The sequence below is a fragment of the Macrobrachium nipponense genome, chromosome 24 (genome assembly GCF_015104395.2).
Source record: "Macrobrachium nipponense isolate FS-2020 chromosome 24, ASM1510439v2, whole genome shotgun sequence".
In the NCBI taxonomy this organism is placed as follows: domain Eukaryota; kingdom Metazoa; phylum Arthropoda; class Malacostraca; order Decapoda; family Palaemonidae; genus Macrobrachium; species Macrobrachium nipponense.
Window position 1 is genome coordinate 18,242,715 of NC_061091.1, and position 21,603 is coordinate 18,264,317.

The window sequence follows — 21,603 nt, forward strand, 5'->3', positions numbered from 1 at the left end:
TCGGACTTGGTCGACTGGAACTTGGACGTAGTGCTGAACTGGCTTTCCAGTCCCCAATTCGAGCTGCTTAATGTGTTTTCTTTAAGAAATCTTATGAAGAAGATTTTTTCTTGTCGCTTTAGCCACAGCAGGCAGGATAAGCGAAGTGCAAGCGATGAGCAAACAAGTAGTATTGCACAGAGTAACGCAGTCTCTTATGTGAAGGAGTTCTTGCAAAGAACGAAAGAACGAGGACCCATCAAACCCCCTGGCCTCGCTCTTTTGTTATCAAGAACTTGGAGGATATAGTGGGATCTGAAGATGAAGGACGGTCTTTATGTCCTGTCAGAGGCTATTAAACACTACTTGTTAGGACTGAAAAGTTAAGGGGAAAATCAGATCGCATCTGGTGTTCAGTGAGAGACCCCTCACTGTTTGCAATATCCAGGAACAATCGTCTGCCTCTATTCTGTTCCCCAGTTCGAGATCCATTGGCTTTGGGAGAGATGTGATGATGCGAATTGGTCCAACCCTGGTGGTGCCATTCTGGCCACAACAGAAATGGTTCCCGGAGCTTCTCAATCTGTTAGTGGACTTTCCAAGACTCCTTCCCATGATTCCAGGTCTGCTCAGACAATCCCATTTAAGGAGATTCCATAGGGATTATTCGCTCTGGCCCTGACAGGGTTTTGCCCATCATAACTTGTCTGAGCAAAAGTGTTTTGTAGAGAAACAGCGAATGCAATTGCTAGATGCAGAGGTAAGTCTACGGACAGAGTCTACCAGGCTAATGGTCTGTTTTTAGACCGGTGTACAATATGCAACATCTCTTCTTCTGAAACAACTTTAGTGCAAGTTGTGGATTTTTTTGTATTTAAGATTGTTGAAAGTCCTTGCATCAGGGCTATAGGGTGTTTCTTGGGTCAGTGTTTAGACATTTTAGACAGAGGTGTGAACGTTTCTAAAGATCCTGATGTCTCTGACTTGGTCAAATCTTTTGACACTTGTAAGTTATCAAGGAAGACTTGTGCCCGTAGACCTTAAACATAGTGCTTAAGTGGCTAGAGAGTGCACGCTTTGAACTATGCGTGCATCTTCGCTGAGGGACTTACTAGAAAAACATTGTTTTTAGTGGCTCTGGTATGGCTGAGAGAGAGTGAGATAAGCAATGGACAAAAGGATCTGTTTCTAAGGAAATCTGATTTAATTAATAAAATATAAAAATAAGTAGTATATAATAAAATTAAAAAACCTCAGAGCAATTAATGAATTTTAGATCAATTTTAAGAGTTTCTTGACCTGTCGTTTTAATTTTAATACACCTTTTTAGTAAGTATGTATTGAAATGTGAGTAAATGTATTTATTGTCTGTTCTAGTTCTAGTATGAAATTCTGCCCCTATGGAGTTTTTTAATTTTTTTAATTTAATTTATTGTTTCATACAATCAACTTACACTGTCAGATATATACATAGCTAAGACTCTGTCGTCCCCGACAGAAATTCAAATTTTGCGCCACTTCGCTACAGGTAGGTCAGGTGATCTACCTGCCTGCCCTGGGCGGCAGGACTAGGAACCATCCCCGTTTTTCTATCATATTTTCTCTGTCGCCGGTGGTATCAACATTGTTGTTATTACCTCCTGACTTAGATTCATTTTTCATCCTTTGATCATCGTTTTTTCGGCTTTTTGGTGACGTATTTGGATCGTTTTGGCATTCGCTACAGTGGACTGTTTTTGGAATAACTCTTTTGGATTTTTCTCAGTAGTCTGATTCTAATGTGAGTGTGAGAATGTGTGTGAATGTAGGCTGCAGGGTGAGGATACCGAAAGCTTCGGTTGATCCTCACACTGTATGCCGTAAATGTAGGGGTTTCAGTTGTTCTGCTATTTAATACTTGTAAGGAATGCGAGGGATTGAATGCAGAAGAGTGGAAGACTTTGACTTCTTATTTGAAGAAGTTAGAGAGGGATAGAATTAGACGATTGAAAGGTGTGAGTTCAAGGCCTATTGAGCCTTTCACTGATAATTCTAATCCTACTGATGTAGATTCTCCCTATGTATCTCATTCTCGAGTGGCTTTTTCGGATTCGGCATCGGAAATCGCCAATCTGAAAGCTACAATTAGAGACATGAAGTCCAAGATGGCTGACTTCAAAGGTAAGGCTAGTGAAAGTGAGCATTACAGTGAAGTGAGTTCCTCCCCAGTGTTGGGATGGGAGGGGGCGTTTGGATCGTCCCTGGCGACGCTCCCGCCAGGTCCTAGACCTCTTCCAAGCTCACAAGCCCAGAGGAGAAGGAAAGTCGAAAGCCTTAAGGAGGTTGTGGGGAATCCCCAACGGTCAGACGTCCCTTCAGCTAGCTCTGCTTCGTGGCAGGCGGCTCAAGGGGCGCTATAGAAAAAGCGTCCTTCGCGAGTGTTTTCTCGTCCTCTCCCTCTCCCTCACCTAAACGAGGGTGGAAGGAATCGAACTTGTCGAGACCGCTGAAGCGTCATATGAAGCCTGACATAGATTCTAGTCCAGAGCGTTCTCAGATGACGCTCCGTCCTTCTAGCAAGAAAAGCGAAGGGGGCGTCAGCGTCACCTGAAGTGTACGCGGAAGTACCCTTTCCTTCTTCTCCCCCCGAGTGATGACGAAAGACGTCATGCACTGGACGTGGGAGAAGCGTCAAGAAAGATCAATTATGGCAGTTCAAGAGCAACTGTCATCTCTAGTGGGAGTTTTAGCGCCACGTCGGAAGGACGTGACGCTTCCAATTAAGAAGTCTCGTCCTCTCTCACCTGTTCAACGAGAAGCGTCATACAGACGGGAAACTGGCTAAACGTCTTACAGAAGCGTCTAGTTCGAGAGCGAGAACAGGTGCTTACGAGAGTTTTCGTAACGCCAGAGAGACGTAAGACGTCTTTCAGACGCGAAGCGTCATTGGAAACGGAACATAGACATGACGCTCCGTCCAATATTATGACGCCAAGTAGGACGCCTTTGGAGAGCGGAGCGTCTTCCAAGCGCGAAGCGTCATCGAGACGTCAGCAAAAGACGTCATCCATGACGCTTGGCGAACGGGAAGCGTCATGTAAGCGTGAAGCGTCTTCTAAAATTCTAGAGAAGCCGAAGCTTATGACGCCTTCCAAGACTATTAGAGCGTGGGAAAGAGGAAGGATTATCATTCCCTTAGCCCCTCTCCTATTAGGAGTTTGTCTCCTCAAGAAGAAGAACGTTCGGAAAGGAGAGCGGAGACGCATGTAGATCCCGAGTTAGAGGAAACTCGGATGACGAATATAGTGGAAGAGAAGGTCTGTCTAACTATAAGGTGTTTGACTACCCTACTTCTTGAGGAGTACGGAGACGAGGTTTGACGCCTGCCGCTCCTCCTTCTCCGCGCTCGCTCTTTTCCAGTGCTAAGACGAAGAAGCCTTCGTCTTTTCTCAAAATGAAACCCACCATATCGATGAAGAGAGCATTACATTCCTTAGACTCATGGATGAAGTCTAAGAAAGACTTAGTGAGGACAGTCTTCTGCATGCCTCCAGCAAGATTAGCTGGGAAAAGAGGCATTTGGTATCAGACGGGAGAGAATATGGGTATTGCTCTCCCTTCTACAAACCGAAACAGATTTTTCGACTTTGGTTGACGCTTCACGGCGTCAAAGTCTCAATTCTGCACGGATTACGTGGGGAATTTCGGAACTGGATCATCTCCTCAAGGGACTCTTTCGTGTATTGAAGTTTTTTAACTTCTTAGATTGGTCCCTTGGGGTGATGTCCAAGAAAGCCCATGATTCGGAAGGAATCGAACCTGAACGCCCTGTTATGCATATTGTCTTGTATTGACAAGGCGGTACAGGATGGATCTTTTGAAATCTCCTCTTTGTGGGGCAGGTCTTTTAAAGAAAAGGACTGTATATGGCGCCTTCTTAACAAAGGCAGTCTCACATGCTCAGAGAGCAGCACTTCTATATGCGCCTCTATCTGACTTTTTGTTCCCTTCTCAGTTAGTAAGGACATTGCGCATTCTTTAACTGAGAAGGCAACTCAGGATCTGCTGACGCAGTCAGCAAGAAAGAAGAAACCTGTTGCTGCATCGGACAAGAAAGGACCCAGTACAACGGTGCAGCCCTTTCGAGGTGGTCCGACCTCCAGACCTTCCACAAGGAGGAAGGCTCCAGAGAAGAGTAGATATTCTTTTCGTCCCTTTAAGAAGGGAAAATGAAGATTCTCTCCTCCAAGCACCAGTAGGTGCCAGGCTCCTGGGATTTGTGGAAGCCTGGACACTGATAAATGCAGACGCGTCATCTTTGGCGATCTTAAGGAGGGGATATCGTATCCCTCCCTTTCCTGAACTCCTCCCCTAACGTCAATACCAAGGGAACTATCAGCCAAATACAAGGATCCTGTGCTGAGGGATACTCTTCGATCGATGGTGGAACAAATGTGGGACAAGAGAGCGATAGAATTGGTACGGGATCAACACTCCCCGGGGTTTTTACAATCGCCTTTTTTGGTGGCGAAAGCCTCGGGAGGCTGGAGACCAGTACTGGACGTCAGCTCTCTGAACAAATTTGTTCAGAAGGAGAAGTTCTCCATGGAGACTTCTGCTTCAGTCATGGCGTCATTACGACAGGGAGATTGGATGGTGTCTTTAGATCTCCAGGACGCCTACTTTCACGTCCCGATCCACCCTTCATCGAAAGAAGTACCTCCGTTTCACCTGACGAGGGGAAGGATCTTTCAGTTCAGAGCCTTGTGTTTCGGCCTGTCCACAGCTCCTCAGGTCTTCACAAGCCTGATGAAGAATGTGGCGAGGTTTCTTCACCTCAAAGGAGTGAATGTCTCTATGTATCTGGACGACTGGCTCATCAGGGCCAGATCGGAGAGACAGTGCTTGGAGGACCTAAAGTTTAACTCTGATTTAATCAAAGCGTTGGGATTGCTTGTGAACCTCGAGAAGTCTCAGCTGCCCCCACCCCCAGACAAGACCTAGTCTATCTGGATTCGGATGGATTCTCGGGGTTTTCGAGTTCTTTTTTCCCTTCGCAAGAGAGAATCGCAAAAGGTTTGCGGATAGTCTCTCTCTTCTTAGAGAAGCAACAAACGTCGGCGAGGGAATGGTTGAGCCTTCTGGGGACGCTTTCCTCGCTAGAACAATTCTTCCCTCTAGGAAGACTTCATATACGTCCGCTTCAATTCTTCCTCAAGAGGTCTTGGAGCTGGAAAACCGGACAACTGTCGGACGTTTTTCCCATTCCAGTGGAGATAAAGTCACACCTACAGTGGTGGTTGCTCCCTCTGGAAGAGAACAAAGGGATCTCTCTAAGAACACAGAACCCAGACCTAGTGTTGTTCTCCGACGCGTCGGAGAGAGGTTTGGGGAGCGACATTAGGCTCAGAGGAAGTGTCAGGCACCTGGGAACCAGCACAGGTGTCTTGGCACATAAACTGCAAAGAGCTCTTCGCCGTACATCTGGCCTTGAAGAGCCTAGAACCTCTGGTGTCAAACAAGGTAGTGCAAGTAAACGTGGACAACACCACCGCACTTGCCTACATTCGGAAACAGGGAGGGACGCACTCCTCGTTCCTATACGAGCTCACGAGACCTATTACTTGGACGTCTCACAGGAACATCTCCCTGCTGACAAGGTTCGTACAGGGAGTAAGGAATGTGAGGGCGGACAGGCTCAGCAGGAGGAACCAGGTCCTTCATACAGAATGGACACTACACGAGGAGTGTGTCCTCGATCTCTGGTCTCTGTGGGGAACTCCTCATGTGGATCTCTTCGCAACATTCATTTCAAAAAGGCTCCCAGTTTTTTGCTCGGTCGTGGAAGATCCAAGAGCTCTTATGGTAGACGGCCTTCATGCTAAATTTGGTCTCGAGTAGACGTATATGCTTTTCCCCCATTCAAAATCCTGGGGTTAGTAATGAGAAAGTTTGTGGCGTCAAAAGAGACGAGGATGACGTTAATAGCCCCCTTTTGGCCGGCCCAGGAATGGTTCACGGAGGTGGTAGAGTGGATCGTAGATTTTTCCAAGATCCCTACCAAGAAGGATGGATCTTTCTCAAGACAACCACACTTCAAGAGGTACCACCAAAACCGCCCCCTTCGCTGATCGCTCTGACTGCCTTTCGACTATCGAAAGACTTGTCAGAGCGAGAGGCTTTTCTCGCGAAGTGGCAAGCGCGATCGCGAGAGCACGCAGAACCTCCACTACGAAAGTATACCAATCAAAGTGGGAGGTATTTAGAAGGTGGTGTAGATCCAAGAAGTTGTCCTCCTCCACTACCTCTATAGCGGAAATTGCTGATTTCCTGCTATTCCTGAGAGAAAAATCTCATCTAGCCGTATCCACAATAAAGGGATACAGAAGGATGCTCTCGGCTGTATTCAGGAACAGAGGTTTAGATCTGGCAGATAATAAAGATCTCCACGATCTCATAAGGTCTTTTGAGACTTCAAAGTCTAAGGAACCAGTACCTCCGAACTGGAACCTAGACGTAGTCCTAAAGTATCTGTCATCGGAAAGATTCGAACCTCCTCATCGGGCATCGTTTAGAACATTACCCGAAAATGCCTATTCCTATTATCTTTAGCTACGGCAAAGAGAATTAGTGAATTGCATGCTCTGCAGGATAAAGTAGGATTCAAGGGAGACTCAGCGATTTGCTCGTTTAAGACCCTGTTTCTAGCGAAAAACGAGAATCCTACGAATCCCTGGCCTAAGTCATTCGAAGTCAAAGGCATGTCGAGTCTCGTAGGCAGAGAAGCAGAGAGGTCTCTATGCCCTGTTAGAGCTCTGAAGTTCTACCTTCAGAGAAAGCATCAAATGGGAGGCTCTAGACAAGGTCTTTGGTGCGCGGTAAAAGACACCACAAGACTGATGTCCAAGAATGCGCTGGCATTCTTTGTAAGAAACGTCTTACAGACGCTCATAAGGCCTGTCCTGACGAACAGTTACAACTGTTGAGAGTAAAAGCTCATGAAGTGAGAGCTATAGCGACGTCTCTCTCGTTTCATAAGAATTTATTTTTTGGTCAGCCTTTTTTTTAAAAACATCATAGATACGACATTTTGGAGATGCAACTCAGTATTTGCATCTCATTACTTGAAAGACGTCGCTGTGACATATGAGAAGTGTTTTTCTCTAGGTCCTTTCGTATCGGCGGATACGATTCTGGGTACGGGAGCCGACACCAATCCTTAAAATGTATATACTTTTTCTTCTTTTTGGATATGGTCGAGAGTCTCTTCGAACAATGGAGGACTTAGGCTAGCACGGGCGGCCGTCTATGTTGTTCAGTAAGAGAATTCTTGGCATATCCAATTAGTTGAGTATAATTTTTTTTGAAAATTATGTATGTGTGCGTAGTGGTTTTGAGTTACGGTTGTTGTGACGAGTTCGGGATAACTCGTAACAATCCTTAGTTCTAACATATGGTTAGGATCAGGTGGTCGGGATTGGTTGTGTGCTCCTTCATAAGGTGTATTGTCATATAAGTGGATCAGCACCCATTGACAAAGTCCTTTTAGGCTCTGCCGAGTAAGTGGGTAAGACCCATCGGCAGACCCACAACAACTCTTGGCCATAGATCATATATCGCTAAAGTTTCTTGAGGTAATGCAGACTACTGGGCAAACACCCACGAAGTCTACCACGTATCAGGTAGGAAACCAAGTTTTATTTATACCTACAACATATGTTGGTTTACCTGTCTATTCCATATAGTAGCTGTCTCTACCTCCACCGAAGGGTGCCAATCAGCTATGTATATCTGACAGGTAATAAGTTGATGTATGAAATGATATTGTTAGTTACAATAAAGTTTTCATACATACTTACCTGGCAGATATATACAATTAAAGGCCCACCCAGCCTCCCCGCAGGAGACAGGTGGAAGAGAGAAAAATATGATAGAAACGGGGATGGTTCCTAGTCCTGCCGCCCAGGGAGGCAGGTAGATCACCTGACCTACCTGTAGCGAGTGGCGCGAAATTTGAATTTCTGTCGGGACGACGGAGTCTTAGCTATGTATATATCTGCCAGGTAAGTATGTATGAAACTTTATTGTAACATAACAATATCATTTTATTATACTGCATGACCTGTTTTTGTCCAGTTTCCTGGCCTTTGGCCTAGACCTGGCATTTAATGTAATCCTTCGGGGCAGCGCTAATGAGAGCTGAAAGTCAGCTCATGGTCTGGTTAAACTATTTTATAATAATAATAATTTAATGGGGATGTAGTTTGCTCTCTTCATCTTAACTTTTTAGCTAAAAATGAAAACCCAACATGCCCCTGGCCTCAGTTGTTTACCATCAAAAGTGTAATGGAGATTCTGGGGACGGAAGATGAGAGAGCTCTATGCCCAGTGAGAGCTCTCAGATATTATCTTGATAGAACAGATAAGAGAGCCGACAGGTAATTTATGGTGCTATGTAAAAAACCCTTCAAGACCTTTATCCAAGAATGAGATTTTGTTCTTTTTGAGAGATTTAATTGTGGAGGCTCAGTCTCAGATTGGGGAGGATGTCTTGCCGGTTCTGAGGGTCTGAACACGTGACATTAGAGCAGTTGCTACATCAGTAGCGTTCAAATGTAATCTCTCCTTGCATCTATTTTACAGTGCATGTTAACTGGGAAAATGCAGATCGGATATTCGCAACACATTATTTAAGTGATGTAGAGACTGTTTATGAAAAGTGCAGTACTCTAGTGCCGTTGTCCATTGGTGATGAGGTGTTTGGTGAGGAAGTGTAGAAAGCATTCCCTGCTAAATTTTTCTCTTTGCCTGGTCTAGGGTGTTGAGTCTTTGGGGAGCTGGGGTTTACAATGTACTAGGGGTGCCCACCATTTCTTAGACTTAGAGTTAGTGGTGGTAGGGTGGTGGTGGTCAATTTTTGTCTAATTTAACGTTAGTGTAGGTAAATAGTTTGTATATGGTCTTGTGTTTGTATTGCACCCTGGGCAGGGGCAATCTTGTAAGTGTTATTGGTGATTGGTTAATTCCATCATCACAAGAACATGTATATACTTCATTGGTGTTCGGAGTACTCCTTTGCTGCGTTAGTACTTACTACAGTAGAGGTGATTCCTGGCTATACTGCCACGCTGCCACTATGTTGAGATGAACGCCAATCAGAGGCAGTATCTACCTGCAGCAGTTCTCTCAACAGGTAAGGAACAACAAGCATTTGTTTAAATGCTAGCCCATTATCTTTCAATTCTCTTATATATTAAAATACATTAAATTACTTTACAGTAATTACGAACAAAGCCCACCCGCCTTCCCTCACATGGACTAGGGCTTAGGGCATAAACAAAATTGGTCTCTGGGCTGTATAGTTGTTCCTCTCTTACCTCGAAAGTGGGGGAGGGCTATTCACCTACGTAAACAAAAGACTATTGCTACCACTAGTTTTCATAATTTCAAGCTGCCATCGAGTAGAAACTCTTAGCTAAGTAATCACTAGGTAATTATATATAAAATCTCATTTATTTTGTAAAAATATCGTATTTACAGTAGTATCTTATCAAATTTATTTTGTTTGTGCATCCTACCTTCAGTACCATTCCTTTCAGTTTGAGAAGGTAGTTATGTACAATCACATAAAATTGCTCAAAGTGCACATAAAATTAATATTTTTATGCATTTAACTTACCTGTCAGATATATACTTAGCTATAGACTCCGTCGTCCCCGATAGAAATTCGAATTTCGCGGCACACACTACAGGTAGGTCAGGTGATCTACCGCCCCACCGCTGGTGGCGGGAATAGGAATCATTCCCGTTTTCTAAGACAGATTTTCTCTATCGGCCGTGACAGCAACATTGTTGTTGTTACTCCCTGATTTGATTTTCGTGTTTTTTCATCGCTATTGATCTTCTAAGCCAGTTATTTTGGTGACGTATTGGATCTTTGGTTTGGCATACTCTTTCGTGGACTGTTATTTGGACTTGGTTTTTGGGATTTTTTCTCACAATGTCGGATTCTAGCTTTACGGTTAGAAGACAGTGTGTAAATGAGGGATGCATGGTGAGGCTACCGAAAGCTTCGGTAGATCCTCACACATTTTGTAAGGGGTGTAGAATGAATGAATGCTCATATCTAACACCTGTGATGAATGTGTAGGTTTGAATGAGGAAGAATGGAAGAATTTAATTCCTATTTAAGGAAATTGGATATGGATAGGGCTAGGAAGGCTTCCTCCAGAAGCGTAAGTAGGTCTCGTTCTAACGAGTCAATTAAATTAACACCTAACCCTAAACCTGTATCTTCTTCCTCTTGTACTAAGACTGCAAATCCAGCAACGGAAATTGCAGATCTTAAAGCTGCACTGCAAAGGATGGTAGAACGTCAAATGCTAACATTACAAGGTAAGCACAGTGATAGTGATTTAAGTGTCCCTAGTGGCAGTGGAGGGTGCGTCTGATCGGCTTCATCTCGTCCCAGGCCTAGACCTCTTCCAAGCTCACAGGCCCAGAGGAGAAGGAATGTCAAAAGCCTTACGGAGGTTATGGAGAATCCCCACCAATCATGGCGTCCCCCTCGGCAGATTCTGTGACGACACCCGAACTGCTAAGGATCGCTATCGAAAAAGCATCCTAAAACAGTGTTTTTTCGTCTTCAGATTCTTCACCTAATGTAAGGGGCTGGAGCTCTGATGAACTGTCACGCTCCTTAAAAAGGAGTTGGAAGGCTCCAACTTTGAATTCAAGCCCTGAGCTTTTCTCCGATGGATCTCCATGCGAAAGTAAGAAAAACCAAATTAATGCCTAAACGCAAATCGGAGTCCCCTTCCTCTTCTAGACTCCTTCGCCTGAATCAGGAAAGGGAAAAAAGAGAATGCTGCTGCAAAAACTTCTTCTAAATGTCAGGAGGCAGCTCTCCGCTTTAGTAGGAGTTTTTACGAAGGAGACTCCCAGAAAAAAGGACTCTTTCCTTCCGATAAAGAGAACTAAGGGAAGGAAAGAAGAATCTAACGTAAAAGTTGCGGATTCTACTCGGATGAGTATGAAGAATGCAAAAGTGCCAACCTGCGCAATGCGCCAGATGCTCTAGAAGCTCCATATGAGCTAGAAGCGTCAGATGCGCCACAAGCGCCAGCCTGGCGCAATGCGCCACACGCGCCACCCTGCCGAAATGCGCCAGAAGCGCCAGTCTGGCGCAAGGAGCCACGAGTGCCAACCTGGCGCAATGAGCCACCGAGCGCAATGAGCCAGAAGCGCCATTCCAGGCGCCAGAATGTACGGACTTCTTCCAAAAGACAGTTAGACCAGGAGGATTTGTCTAGCTTTCGGAAGGATAAGCCTTTACCTGACAGGGACTCTAGGTGCTGCACAGGCGGCCGTAGCCCTTGTCAGGATATGGGTGGTTCCGTGGAAAGCGATAGGAGAGGACATCCTTCCTCTGACAGGAGAAAAGGTGCGGCGGAACAGGCGCGGCCGTCGCTCTTGCCAGGAGAAAGGATAAGGTCGTGTGCAGGATCAACCTATCTATCGTAGGGACGCAAGTTGCCGCACGGCGGTCGTTCTTGCGAGAGTGGGGTAGATGTTGCAAGAGACCCATCTCCTATTGAAAATAAACAATCCTCTTCGGAAATGGAATTGGATTTGGAAGAAGTTTCGGAGTCGGAAGATCACTCGGCTCCAGGCTTGTCAGATTATAAGACGCTGGCAGCCCTCTTACTTCAAGAGTTTGGGGACTCTCTAAGCCCTACTGCCCCTCCTTCTCCTAGGTCTTTGTTTACAAGTACTAAGGTCTCGAAGTCATCATCTTTCATTAAGATGAAGCCAACCATTTCTATGAATAAGGCTTTCCGATTCGTAGGAAATTGGTTTAAATCCAAGGAGAAGGCCAGGAAGACAGTCTTTGCCTGCCCTCCTTCCAAATTTTCAGGAAAGAAGGGAATCTGGTACGACGGGCGAATCACTGGGTCTAGCTCTCCCTACCACTGATGAAGCAGATTTTTCGAATCTGGTGGACTCTTCAAGGAGACAAGCCTTGTCATCGGCAAAGATCACATGGGGGACTTCTGAGATGGACCATCTCCTCAAGGGATTGTTTAATGTCTTAGAAGTTTTTAACTTCTTTGACCTGTCCCTTGGGGTGTTGGCCAGAAGACTCAAGAGAATGAATCTCTTAGCCCAGAAGTCCTTTATAGTGTACTGTCCTGCATGGACAAAGCGGTTCAAGATGGATCAGGAGAGGTGGCCTCGCTTTTGGAACTGGAATTCTGAAGAAGAGAGTCTTATTTAGTTCCTTTCTGACGAAAGCAGTTACTCCTATTCAGAGGTCATCTCTTCTTTATGCTCCTCTTTCGGACCAATTGTTTCCTGCACAACTAGTGAAGGACATATCTCATTCTTTGACAGAAAAGGCCACGCAAGATCTCTTGGCCCTCAATCGCAAAGAAATCAAGGACCTCGGTTCCTGTAAAGAGAGAGATCGTACTCCTCACAGCCCTTTCGAGGGAGCTCCTCTTTCCAGACCCTCCTTTAAGAAGAGAGGAATACAGAAGAGAGGGTAGGTCTTCATTCAGACCTATCAAGAAAACAAAATGAGACAACCAGTCCTTCAAGCACCGGTAGGAGCCAGACTTTGGAAATTTTCCGAAGAATGGACTCTGAGAGAGGCAGAAAGATGGTCCCTTTCAGTGGTAACGAAGGGATATATGATCCCCTTTCGAGACAGGCCTCCCTTGACAACGATCCCGAGGGAACTGTCAGCCCAATACAGGGACTGCCTCCAGGAAAGAAGCATTATTGCAACTGGTAGAACAGATGTTTGCAAAGGAGGCCATCGAATTGGTTCGGGATCCACATTCCCGAGGATTCTACAACCGTCTTTTTCTGGTTCCGAAATCCTCGGGTGAGACCGAGGTCCTGGATGTGAGCGCATTGAACCGATTTGTAGAGAACACAAAGTTCTCTATGGAAACATCGAAATCGGTTCTTGCGGCTCTTTGGTCCAGGAGATTGGATGGTCTCCTTAGATCTACAGAATGCTTACTTTCATGTCCCCCTGCATCCATCATCGAAGAAATATCTTCGATTCATGGTGCAGGGAAAAGTATTCCAATTCAGAGCCCTATGCTTCGACCTGTCTACGGCCCCTCAAGTGTTCACGAGACTAATGAGAAATGTTGCGAGATGGCTACATCTAGAAGGGATAAATATATCCCTTTATCTAGACAATTGGCTAATAAGAGCAAAATCGGAACTTCAGTGCTTGAAGGACTTGGAGAAGACTTTGGAGTAGACTTTGGAGTTGACAAAATCTCTGGGACTACTCGTGAACCTCGAGAAATCACAATGATCCCAGACGAACATAGTCTATCTGGGGATACAGATGGATTCTCGGGGTTTTCGGTGTTTCCATCGCAAGAAGAATTGCTCGAGGCTTAGAAAAAATCTCGAACTTCTTAGGGAAAGAACGACCTCGGCAAGGAATGGCTCAGTCTGCTGGGCACCCTTTCCTCGTTAGAGCAGTTTTTCATTTCCCTAGGGAGATTAAATCTCAGACCTCTGCAGTTTTATCTCAGACAAATGTGGAGTCAAAAGACAGGAGACCTGTCAGACTGTTTTCCATTCAACAGGGAATAAAGTCCGACCTGAAGTGGTGGTTAACCCCATTAATAAAGAACAAAGGGGTGTCCCTCTTGATTCGGAACCCTCACCGAGTGTTGTTTTCCGATGCCTCGGAAACAGGTTGGGGAGCAACACTGGGTCCAAAGGAAGTGGCGGGTACCTGGACCAAAGAAACAGGCTACACTGCACATCAATGCGAAGGAACTCGTGGCGATTCATCTAGCCCTGGAATACTTCGAAGCGGAAAGAATCAGAGGAGTGGTAGTTCAAGTCAATTCTGACAATACCACAGCTCTGGCTTACATCCGGAATCAAGGGGGCACTCACTCTTTCTCACTGTACGAAATAGCGAGAGATCTATTAACCTGGACAGAGGAACGGGGCATAATTCTGCGGACAAGGTTTGTTCAAGGGGTAAAAAACCTAAGGGCAGACAGGTTGAGCAGAAAGAACCAGGTACTCCCGACAGAGTGGATGCTCCACTCAGAAGTCTGCAGACAAATGTGGTCCCCCTGGGAAGACCCCAGATCGACCTGTTTGCCACGTTCCTCTCCAGGAAGATAGACAACTCTGCTCTCTAGAAGAAGATCCCATGAGCCACGCGATTGATGCTTTCCTCATGGATTGGTCAGGCATAGACGCCTACGCCTTTCCCCCATTCAAATTGCTGGGGGAAGTACTAAGAAAGTTTGTGGCATCGGAGGGAACAAGACTAATTCTAATTGCTCCCTTCTGGCCTTCCCGAAACTGGTTCACAGAGGTACTGGAATGGACGGTGGACTTCCCCAGATCTCTACCAAACAGGACAGATCTGCTCAGACAACCCCACTTCGAGAGGTTCCACAAAAACATCCAAAGTCTCTCCCTGACTGCCTTTCGACTATTGAAAGACTGGTCAGAGCGAGAGGCTTTTCAAAGAAAGTTGCAACTGCAATTGCTAGAGCCCGCAGAGCCTCTACCTTGCGGGTCTACCAATCGAAGTGGAAGTTTTTCCGTAGATGGTGTAGGTCGAAGAAGCTGTCCTCTTCCAATACCTCTGTGACCGAAATCGCGGATTTTCTCCTCTTTTTAAGAGAAGAGTCGAAATTGGCTGTATCCACTATCAAGGGATATAAGAGCATGCTCTCAGCTGTTTTTAGAACAGAGGACTGAATTTGGAAAATAATAAGGATCTTCATGATCTCATCAGATCTTTCGAGACTACTAAATTGAGATCTTCTATTCCCCCGAGTTGAAACCTTGACGTAGTCCTAAAATTCTTGATTTCGGACAGGTTTTGAACCTCCAGATAAAATCTCATTCAGAGATCTTACTAGTAAATGCATATTCCTGTTGGCCCTCGCAAACTGCTAAGAGATCAAGTAATTTACATGCTTTGGACTCTCGGGTGGGATTTAAAAAAGACTCGGCTGTTATTTCTTTCCAGGATCTATTCCTAGCAAAGAATGAAAACCCTTCTAAACCTTGGCCTAGAAGTTTTGAAGTCAAGGGACTCTCTTCTCTAGTAGGTAGAGAGTTGGATCGGTCCCTTTTGCCCAGTCAGGACCTTAACAAAGTTCTATTTAAAAAAGAAGACACAGCTTCAGGGATGTCAACAAAGTTTTGGTGTTCGGTAAGAAACCCAAAAGACCTATGTCAAAGAACGCACTGGCGTCTTTGTCGAAATGTGATTACCGAAGCTCACGGAATTGCCAGAGACTCTTTAAAGCTGCTGAGAGTAAAAGCTCACGAAGTCCGGGCTGTGGCAACTTCCCTTTCTTTCACTAAGAATATGTCCATGAGAAACATTTTAGCAGCAACTTATTGGAGGTGCAATTCAGTATTTGCATCCCACTATTTAAAGGATGTTAGAGTAACTACGAAAAATGTTTTTCTCTTGGACCTTATGTTCAGCGGATACTATTCTGGGAAATGGAGCAGATGCTGATCCTTAATTTTGTTTTTATGTTTTTAATGATTATTTGTAATATTGTTGTTGAGTTGTGGGTTGCTTGAAAGGATGTTCGGGGATGACTCCTTTCAATCTTGGTACTATCCCCTATTAGGATCAGGTGATCGGGATTAGTGTCGTGCTCTATGATCATGCCAATAGGCAAGGTGTTTTGTCATGTAAGTGGGATAGGACCCCCATTGACAAAGATCCTAAGTTCTGTCGCGTAAGTGGGTAGGACCCCTGTAACAGACCATCAAGACCTCTTAGACATGAGGTCACTACCTCGCTGAGGCTCTTGAAGCGATACAGGCTCCTAGGCAGTAGCCATGAAGTCTTTCGCTAACACAGGTAGGAATCAAGGTTTTTTATTTTTATTACCTACAACATATGTTGTTTCCTGTCTATTCAGTAAATTAGCTGTCTCTTACCCTCCGCCAAAGGTGCCAATCAGCTAAGTATATATCTGACAGGTAAGTTGAATGCATAAAAATGTTATTGTCATGATACAATAAAGTTTTATGCATACTTACCTGGCAGATATATACGGTTAATGGCCCACCCGACCTCCCCTCGGGAGACAGGTGGAAGAGAAAATCTGTCTTAGAAAACGGGAATGATTCCTATTCCCGCCACCAGCGGCGGGGCGGTAGATCAGCTGACCTACCTGTAGTGTGCCGCGAAATTCGAATTTCTATCGGGGAGGACGGAGTCTATAGCTAAGTATATATCTGCCAGGTAAGTATGCATAAAACTTTATTGTATCATGACAATAACATTTTGTGATTAATGTGAACATTGAACAGTCTTGTGAGGAACTGAAATTGTGCTAGTATTAATGGCAATTATGTCTTAAAATTGGTTTTCTCTCTTGATATTTCTCATTTCTTTGCCCATTTTAAGAAAACTTAATTGAGATTTCCTTGGTGGCTTTCCTGCAATACTGATGGGGTCATGTTTTTGTTAATTTCTTGTACAGTATAAGAAATCAGTTTTTCAAGAGTTTGTATATGCATTTCCATATCCTTTTGTTGTGCAGTGTTATGAGTTATTGTGATCATACTTAGGTTTTGGAGGAATAGTTCAATTTTTTCCCTTTTCCTTTGTGAGATGTTGAAGGTTAAAGTATAATATTTAGTGTGCTGTCAGTAATTTTTTCTTTGCTTGAGTATATTAGTATTAATACCAACCATTTGCCATTCAGTCAAGTCATGGGAATGTCTGGTTTGATAAGTGTTCTAGACACTAAACTTGAACGTTGCTTATGTTGGAATTTTTGCATTTTAAACTTCCGTGAAAGAATGTAAATTAGCTCAGTATTAGCGGCTTGTTTTATAAAACCATTTTCACTGTAGGAAGGTAATGCCATCAGTGCACCTCATGCAGTGTACTAAAGACGGTTTTCCTCTTGTTACACTTTTCAAACCATTTTACATAGATCAGTTTCCCTTTCAGCTCTGAGTGACCACATAAATCCCAGCATTTGGCCATAGGCCTAAATTCTATATTCTATACATTCTATAAAACCATTTTATATATAATATTCAGTAAATGTCAGGTAAAGTAACACTATTAATTCTTGTAGAGTAGCTACATCTTTGTGTGTTTGCAGTCTTTCTCTGCCTGTATTATTTGTTAACAGTTATTTCACAGGGCCAAGTTTATACACCAAAAATTGATATTTTATTATACACTTGATGAATATGAAGAGATTGGAGGAGAAAAGTCCTCTTAAATTGAGGTAATTTTTAGAATATTTTAAGATAAGTTAGACTGTGTCTTATTTTAAAAATTTCATCGTGTATCATCAGTAGAGAAGGCAGATACCCAAATTTCATCTAAAGTAAAACTCTGTTTTAGATTTAGATGTTTGTGTGTCTACCTAGACCACCAGTAAAGGAGTTATAAAATATATGCTTAAGTGTACAAAATGTGAAACTTGCTATAAAGATTTATTGCCATGTTTATAAGGTCCTGAAGATCTTATTTTTTTTTTATTCCAGTGGAGGAGAAGGACATCTTAGAATTAGAGAAGCGATACTGGAACTTGAAAGGTTCGTCACCAACAGGGAAGTTGGATCCTGAAACTCTTGTTCCTCTCATTTCCCCGCCTCTGCCTCCAATGTTGGCCAAAGGAGTTTTTAATGCCTTCGATGAAAATAGGGATAACCATATTGATTTTAAGGTAATTCTTGTAAAATTTTTTGTATAACAGGGGGCCCTTGGTTAGTGGCAGGGGTCCCGTTCCTGGCCGCCAACGCTGAGCAATTTTCAATTTTCAGTGCTAAGCTATTTTAAAGTCTACAGCCGCCGCACACCTTCTTTAAGAGCACTAGACCTGTTAACAGCGCCCGAGACCAGTCAACAGTGCTGTAATCGCGCAAAGGCGCAATAAGTAAAATTATATTTATGCAGTATAGTATAGAATTTACTGTTACAGTAGTACTGTACAGTACATTATAGTATTATAAATACTGTAAAGTGAAAAAAAGCCTACCTTCAATCCTTTGGTGTCTGGTGAAGTATAATCCTTGTACAGTGGTACCTTGACCTACAAGTTTGATTCGTTCCATGGCTGAGCTTGTAGCTCAATTTCCTCGCACATCAAATCAATTTCCCCCATTGAAAATCCTTAGAATGCCCTTAATCCATTCCAACCCTCAAAATGCCACCCCATATTTTTATGTTTCATGTTATTAAAAAGGAAAATACATTTCTAAATAACAAATATTGTATAAAAACAGTTGAAAGAGTATGTAACGATATAATATTTTATACAGTGTACAGGTAGCTATATTGTTCAAGTTATGATAATTCCTCTTATGATAGTCCGATTTTACGAGAGAGACCAAATTACAGTAGCCTAACTTTATCCCATCTTCTAGTTAAGGAAGTTTAAAAACCGCAAAAGAGATTGATGAAAGTACGGTTTTAACGTTATATTTGTTGTGTAAACATGTACAGCCATGAACAACCGAACGAGAAACAACTTTTTTTTTAAGTACAACCGAATTGGATAACAACAACATCTGTTTGGCTTGTATTTCAGCCATCGTACTATAGTAAACAATTACCATAGTTGTTATAAATGAGGTTATGTACAATAGGACTGAGATCTTAATGCAATAATGTTATTTGCTATAGATCAAAGATCAATGGGAGGGAAAATACTGTTAAATTTAAACCTAGTTGTAGCTAAAGCTGAGGAAACTGTTCAAGCTGCTAATGACCATTATCGTGCATCGGCAACAAGGATAAAACTCCAGTAAATGTATGCCATCAAACATAACTGTAGATAAAATTGATATAAAATCATTTTAATCTAAACTACTGTGCTTGAAAGAACACATTTTACTGTTGGTTTCACACCGATAAAAGATAATGTAAGTTTGCATTACGATGACATAAAGGAAAATTGTGAATTGAATCACATAATTTTTTACTCTATAAACATGCCGCCAATGTAATCTGTTAACAAAGAAAAAAAATTTAGTTCACAATTAGATCTAGATATTTGTTTATGCTAACTAAAAGCAAGAAAATTTGCTCAGAATTGAGTTGAATGTGGCGAAACAAACTCGTATTTGCCATCAGCTGATTTCCAAACCAAAACATTGACCGCTATATTAGTACAGTAGTACCTCGAGACACAAAAATTAATCTGTTCCGAGGCGCCCTTCGTATCATGATGGTTTCGTATCTTGACCCACATTTTACATGTAAAATGGCTAATCCGTTCCAAGCCTCCAAAAAACACCCAGTAAATTTCATAATAAAGCTAAATTGACCTATAAACAATGAAATACTACAACAATTTGGACCATTCAATACCTAAATTAATAACAAAATGCAAAATAACCTGTAAATAAAGTGTATTAGTGTTCATGGTATACAAGAAATACTGTACGTAAAATGTGGAAGCTTACCTTTCGAGTGAGGCTATCTCCGAAAGTGGCGGCAGAGTAGGAGACAAACGGCAGATTGTACCTTACTTTAACGAAAACAAAACATAAAAAAATAAACACGAAAAAACTTAAACTAAACTTTACAAAACACATTAACAAAACTGTAACAACTTAACTTTACAAAAACTTAAATAAAATTTATTTTGTCTTTTATTTTTTTTTATTTTTACATTTCTTTTTACTTTTTTATACTTTACGTAATTTCAATTTCTTCACCACCGAATGGATGCCAGTCGTTTATGGAATTTTTTGAACCACCCATGAGAAGCCTTGAACTCGGAGTGCCATTGATGTCCCTCTCCGCCGTCGTCTTCGGCTTGGGCAATCATATCGCCGAAAATAGCGCTGGCCTTCTGGCAGATTGCCGTCTCAGTTATCGTATCGCCATCGATTTCTTTGTCCTCAATCCATACAAGAAGCAGCCTTTCCATTTCATTATGCACATGGCTCCTCTTGTTGGACAAAATAGTCACGCCCTTGGAAGGTGTAGCTGCTTTGATGGCTTCCTTCTGCTTAAGGATGGTGCCTATCGTCGACGGATTCCTTAGCAATCACACTCAACAGCAAGCCAGCTTCATACTTTATTATCATCTCCATTTTTTCTCATAGAAAGCATTCTCTTCTTTCTGTGAACTTCAGCAACTTTCTTGGGACCCGTGACTATACTGTACGTAATTAAGTTATGTAGTACGTATACTAATTAGGTTCTCACACAACATGATAAAGTAGCACAACGAAATCACTAACGAATTTACGTTACTAAACGAAATCGTTGGACCGAACGAATGCCGCGTGCGTATGATAAAGATTCTGGTACGAAGTGGCTGAGTTAGGATAAGATCCATGATGGGAGGGATGCTGTCCAATAGGAGAGAAGGATCTCATGGCGGTGGCTAGCATCAGGAACCAATGGGAGAGCAGGAGGATGGTGGCGAGTCTACTAGAACTAAGATGGCGGTGCGCTGCGTGAGTCTCAAAATTGTTATCAGGCGAATCTCGAACTTTCAGAAACCTTTCGTATCTTGAAAACTTTTCGTGTGTAGAGCCGTTAATTTTTTCGCATTGGTTTCGTATCTCGAGTTTTTTGTAAGTTGAGGCCTTTCGTATCTCGAGGTTTTTTGTAAGTTGAGCCTTTCGTATCTCGAGGTACCACTGTAGTATATTTTATAATACAATAATACGAGAATACATTCAATATTATTGGATACAGTGAAGTAATGCATAACTTTTTAAAAGATATATGGAAAAGATGCATATTTACTTTTTCTTCTTTTCTTATCTTAATTTTCATTACTATGCCATCTATGTAGCAGTGGCATCTCAAGCTCATATGGTCATACCTCAATTTTTTGCTCGTGTAACAAAGCAAAAAATCAACCGAGTTGCAGTTTATTTTGTACTTCCATCCCATGGAAAAAACAAACAAATTGCAGTGTTGCAAAAATGAATGTATACGCAAGTTTTGTCTTAAAATAAATTTATGCAACAATTATAGATTTAATTTGTTATAAAAACGTGATTCAATGATATAAATAAAAATTTTATTATTCGGGTGCAACTGAACAACCTATTCTCTTCATTATGTGAAGGGCTGTTACAAAGACTTCAAATGGACATGTGTACTGCCACTGTATCATAGTTATGTACAAAAATAAAAAAAAATACCCTGCAGTACATTTTTCTTACACATTTTAAACATAAAAGAATGTGAAAAAACATCCTCTTATAACGCAGAGGACAGTTACAAAAGCTGCCTTAATTGTATCATATTTATGTACAAAAATAAGAATACCCTATACTTACTATATTTTCATACACATTTTAAACATAAAAGCATGAACATTTATAAAATTGACACATCAGTCGCTAAATTTGCGCTATTTTAACTTGATATTTTCGGAAGAGTGGCGGGCAGCGGCAGACAAGAATGAACATGAAAAAACATCCTCTTTGATAATGTGGAGGGCAGTTTCAAAAACTACCTTTGTATCATATTTATGTACAGAAATAAAAATATCCTTTACCTAATATTGTCATTCACATTTTAAACATAAAAGCATGACTTTATAAATCGACACATTGATTGCTAAATTTGCACTTTTTTATTTTGGAAGAGCATTAGGCGGTGGCATAGAGCAGCAT

At 42.5% G+C, this 21,603-nt stretch overlaps 2 protein-coding genes across 2 annotated transcripts in view; one reads left to right on the top strand and one right to left on the bottom strand.

Annotated features, from left to right (window-relative positions):
* LOC135205492 (ubiquitin carboxyl-terminal hydrolase 32-like) overlaps nt 1-21,603 on the bottom strand; it is a gene marked incomplete in the record, with an annotated part of 352,787 nt that overhangs the window by 222,639 nt on the left and 108,545 nt on the right.
* The window catches only part of LOC135205860 (ubiquitin carboxyl-terminal hydrolase 32-like), a 38,943-nt gene that overhangs the window by 6,896 nt on the left and 10,444 nt on the right, over nt 1-21,603 (top strand). Inside the window, exons 2-3 of the mRNA XM_064237111.1 lie at nt 859-985; nt 17,500-17,681. Coding sequence (XP_064093181.1) covers nt 859-985; nt 17,500-17,681 — 309 coding nt within the window. The remainder of the gene's footprint in view (nt 1-858; nt 986-17,499; nt 17,682-21,603) is intronic.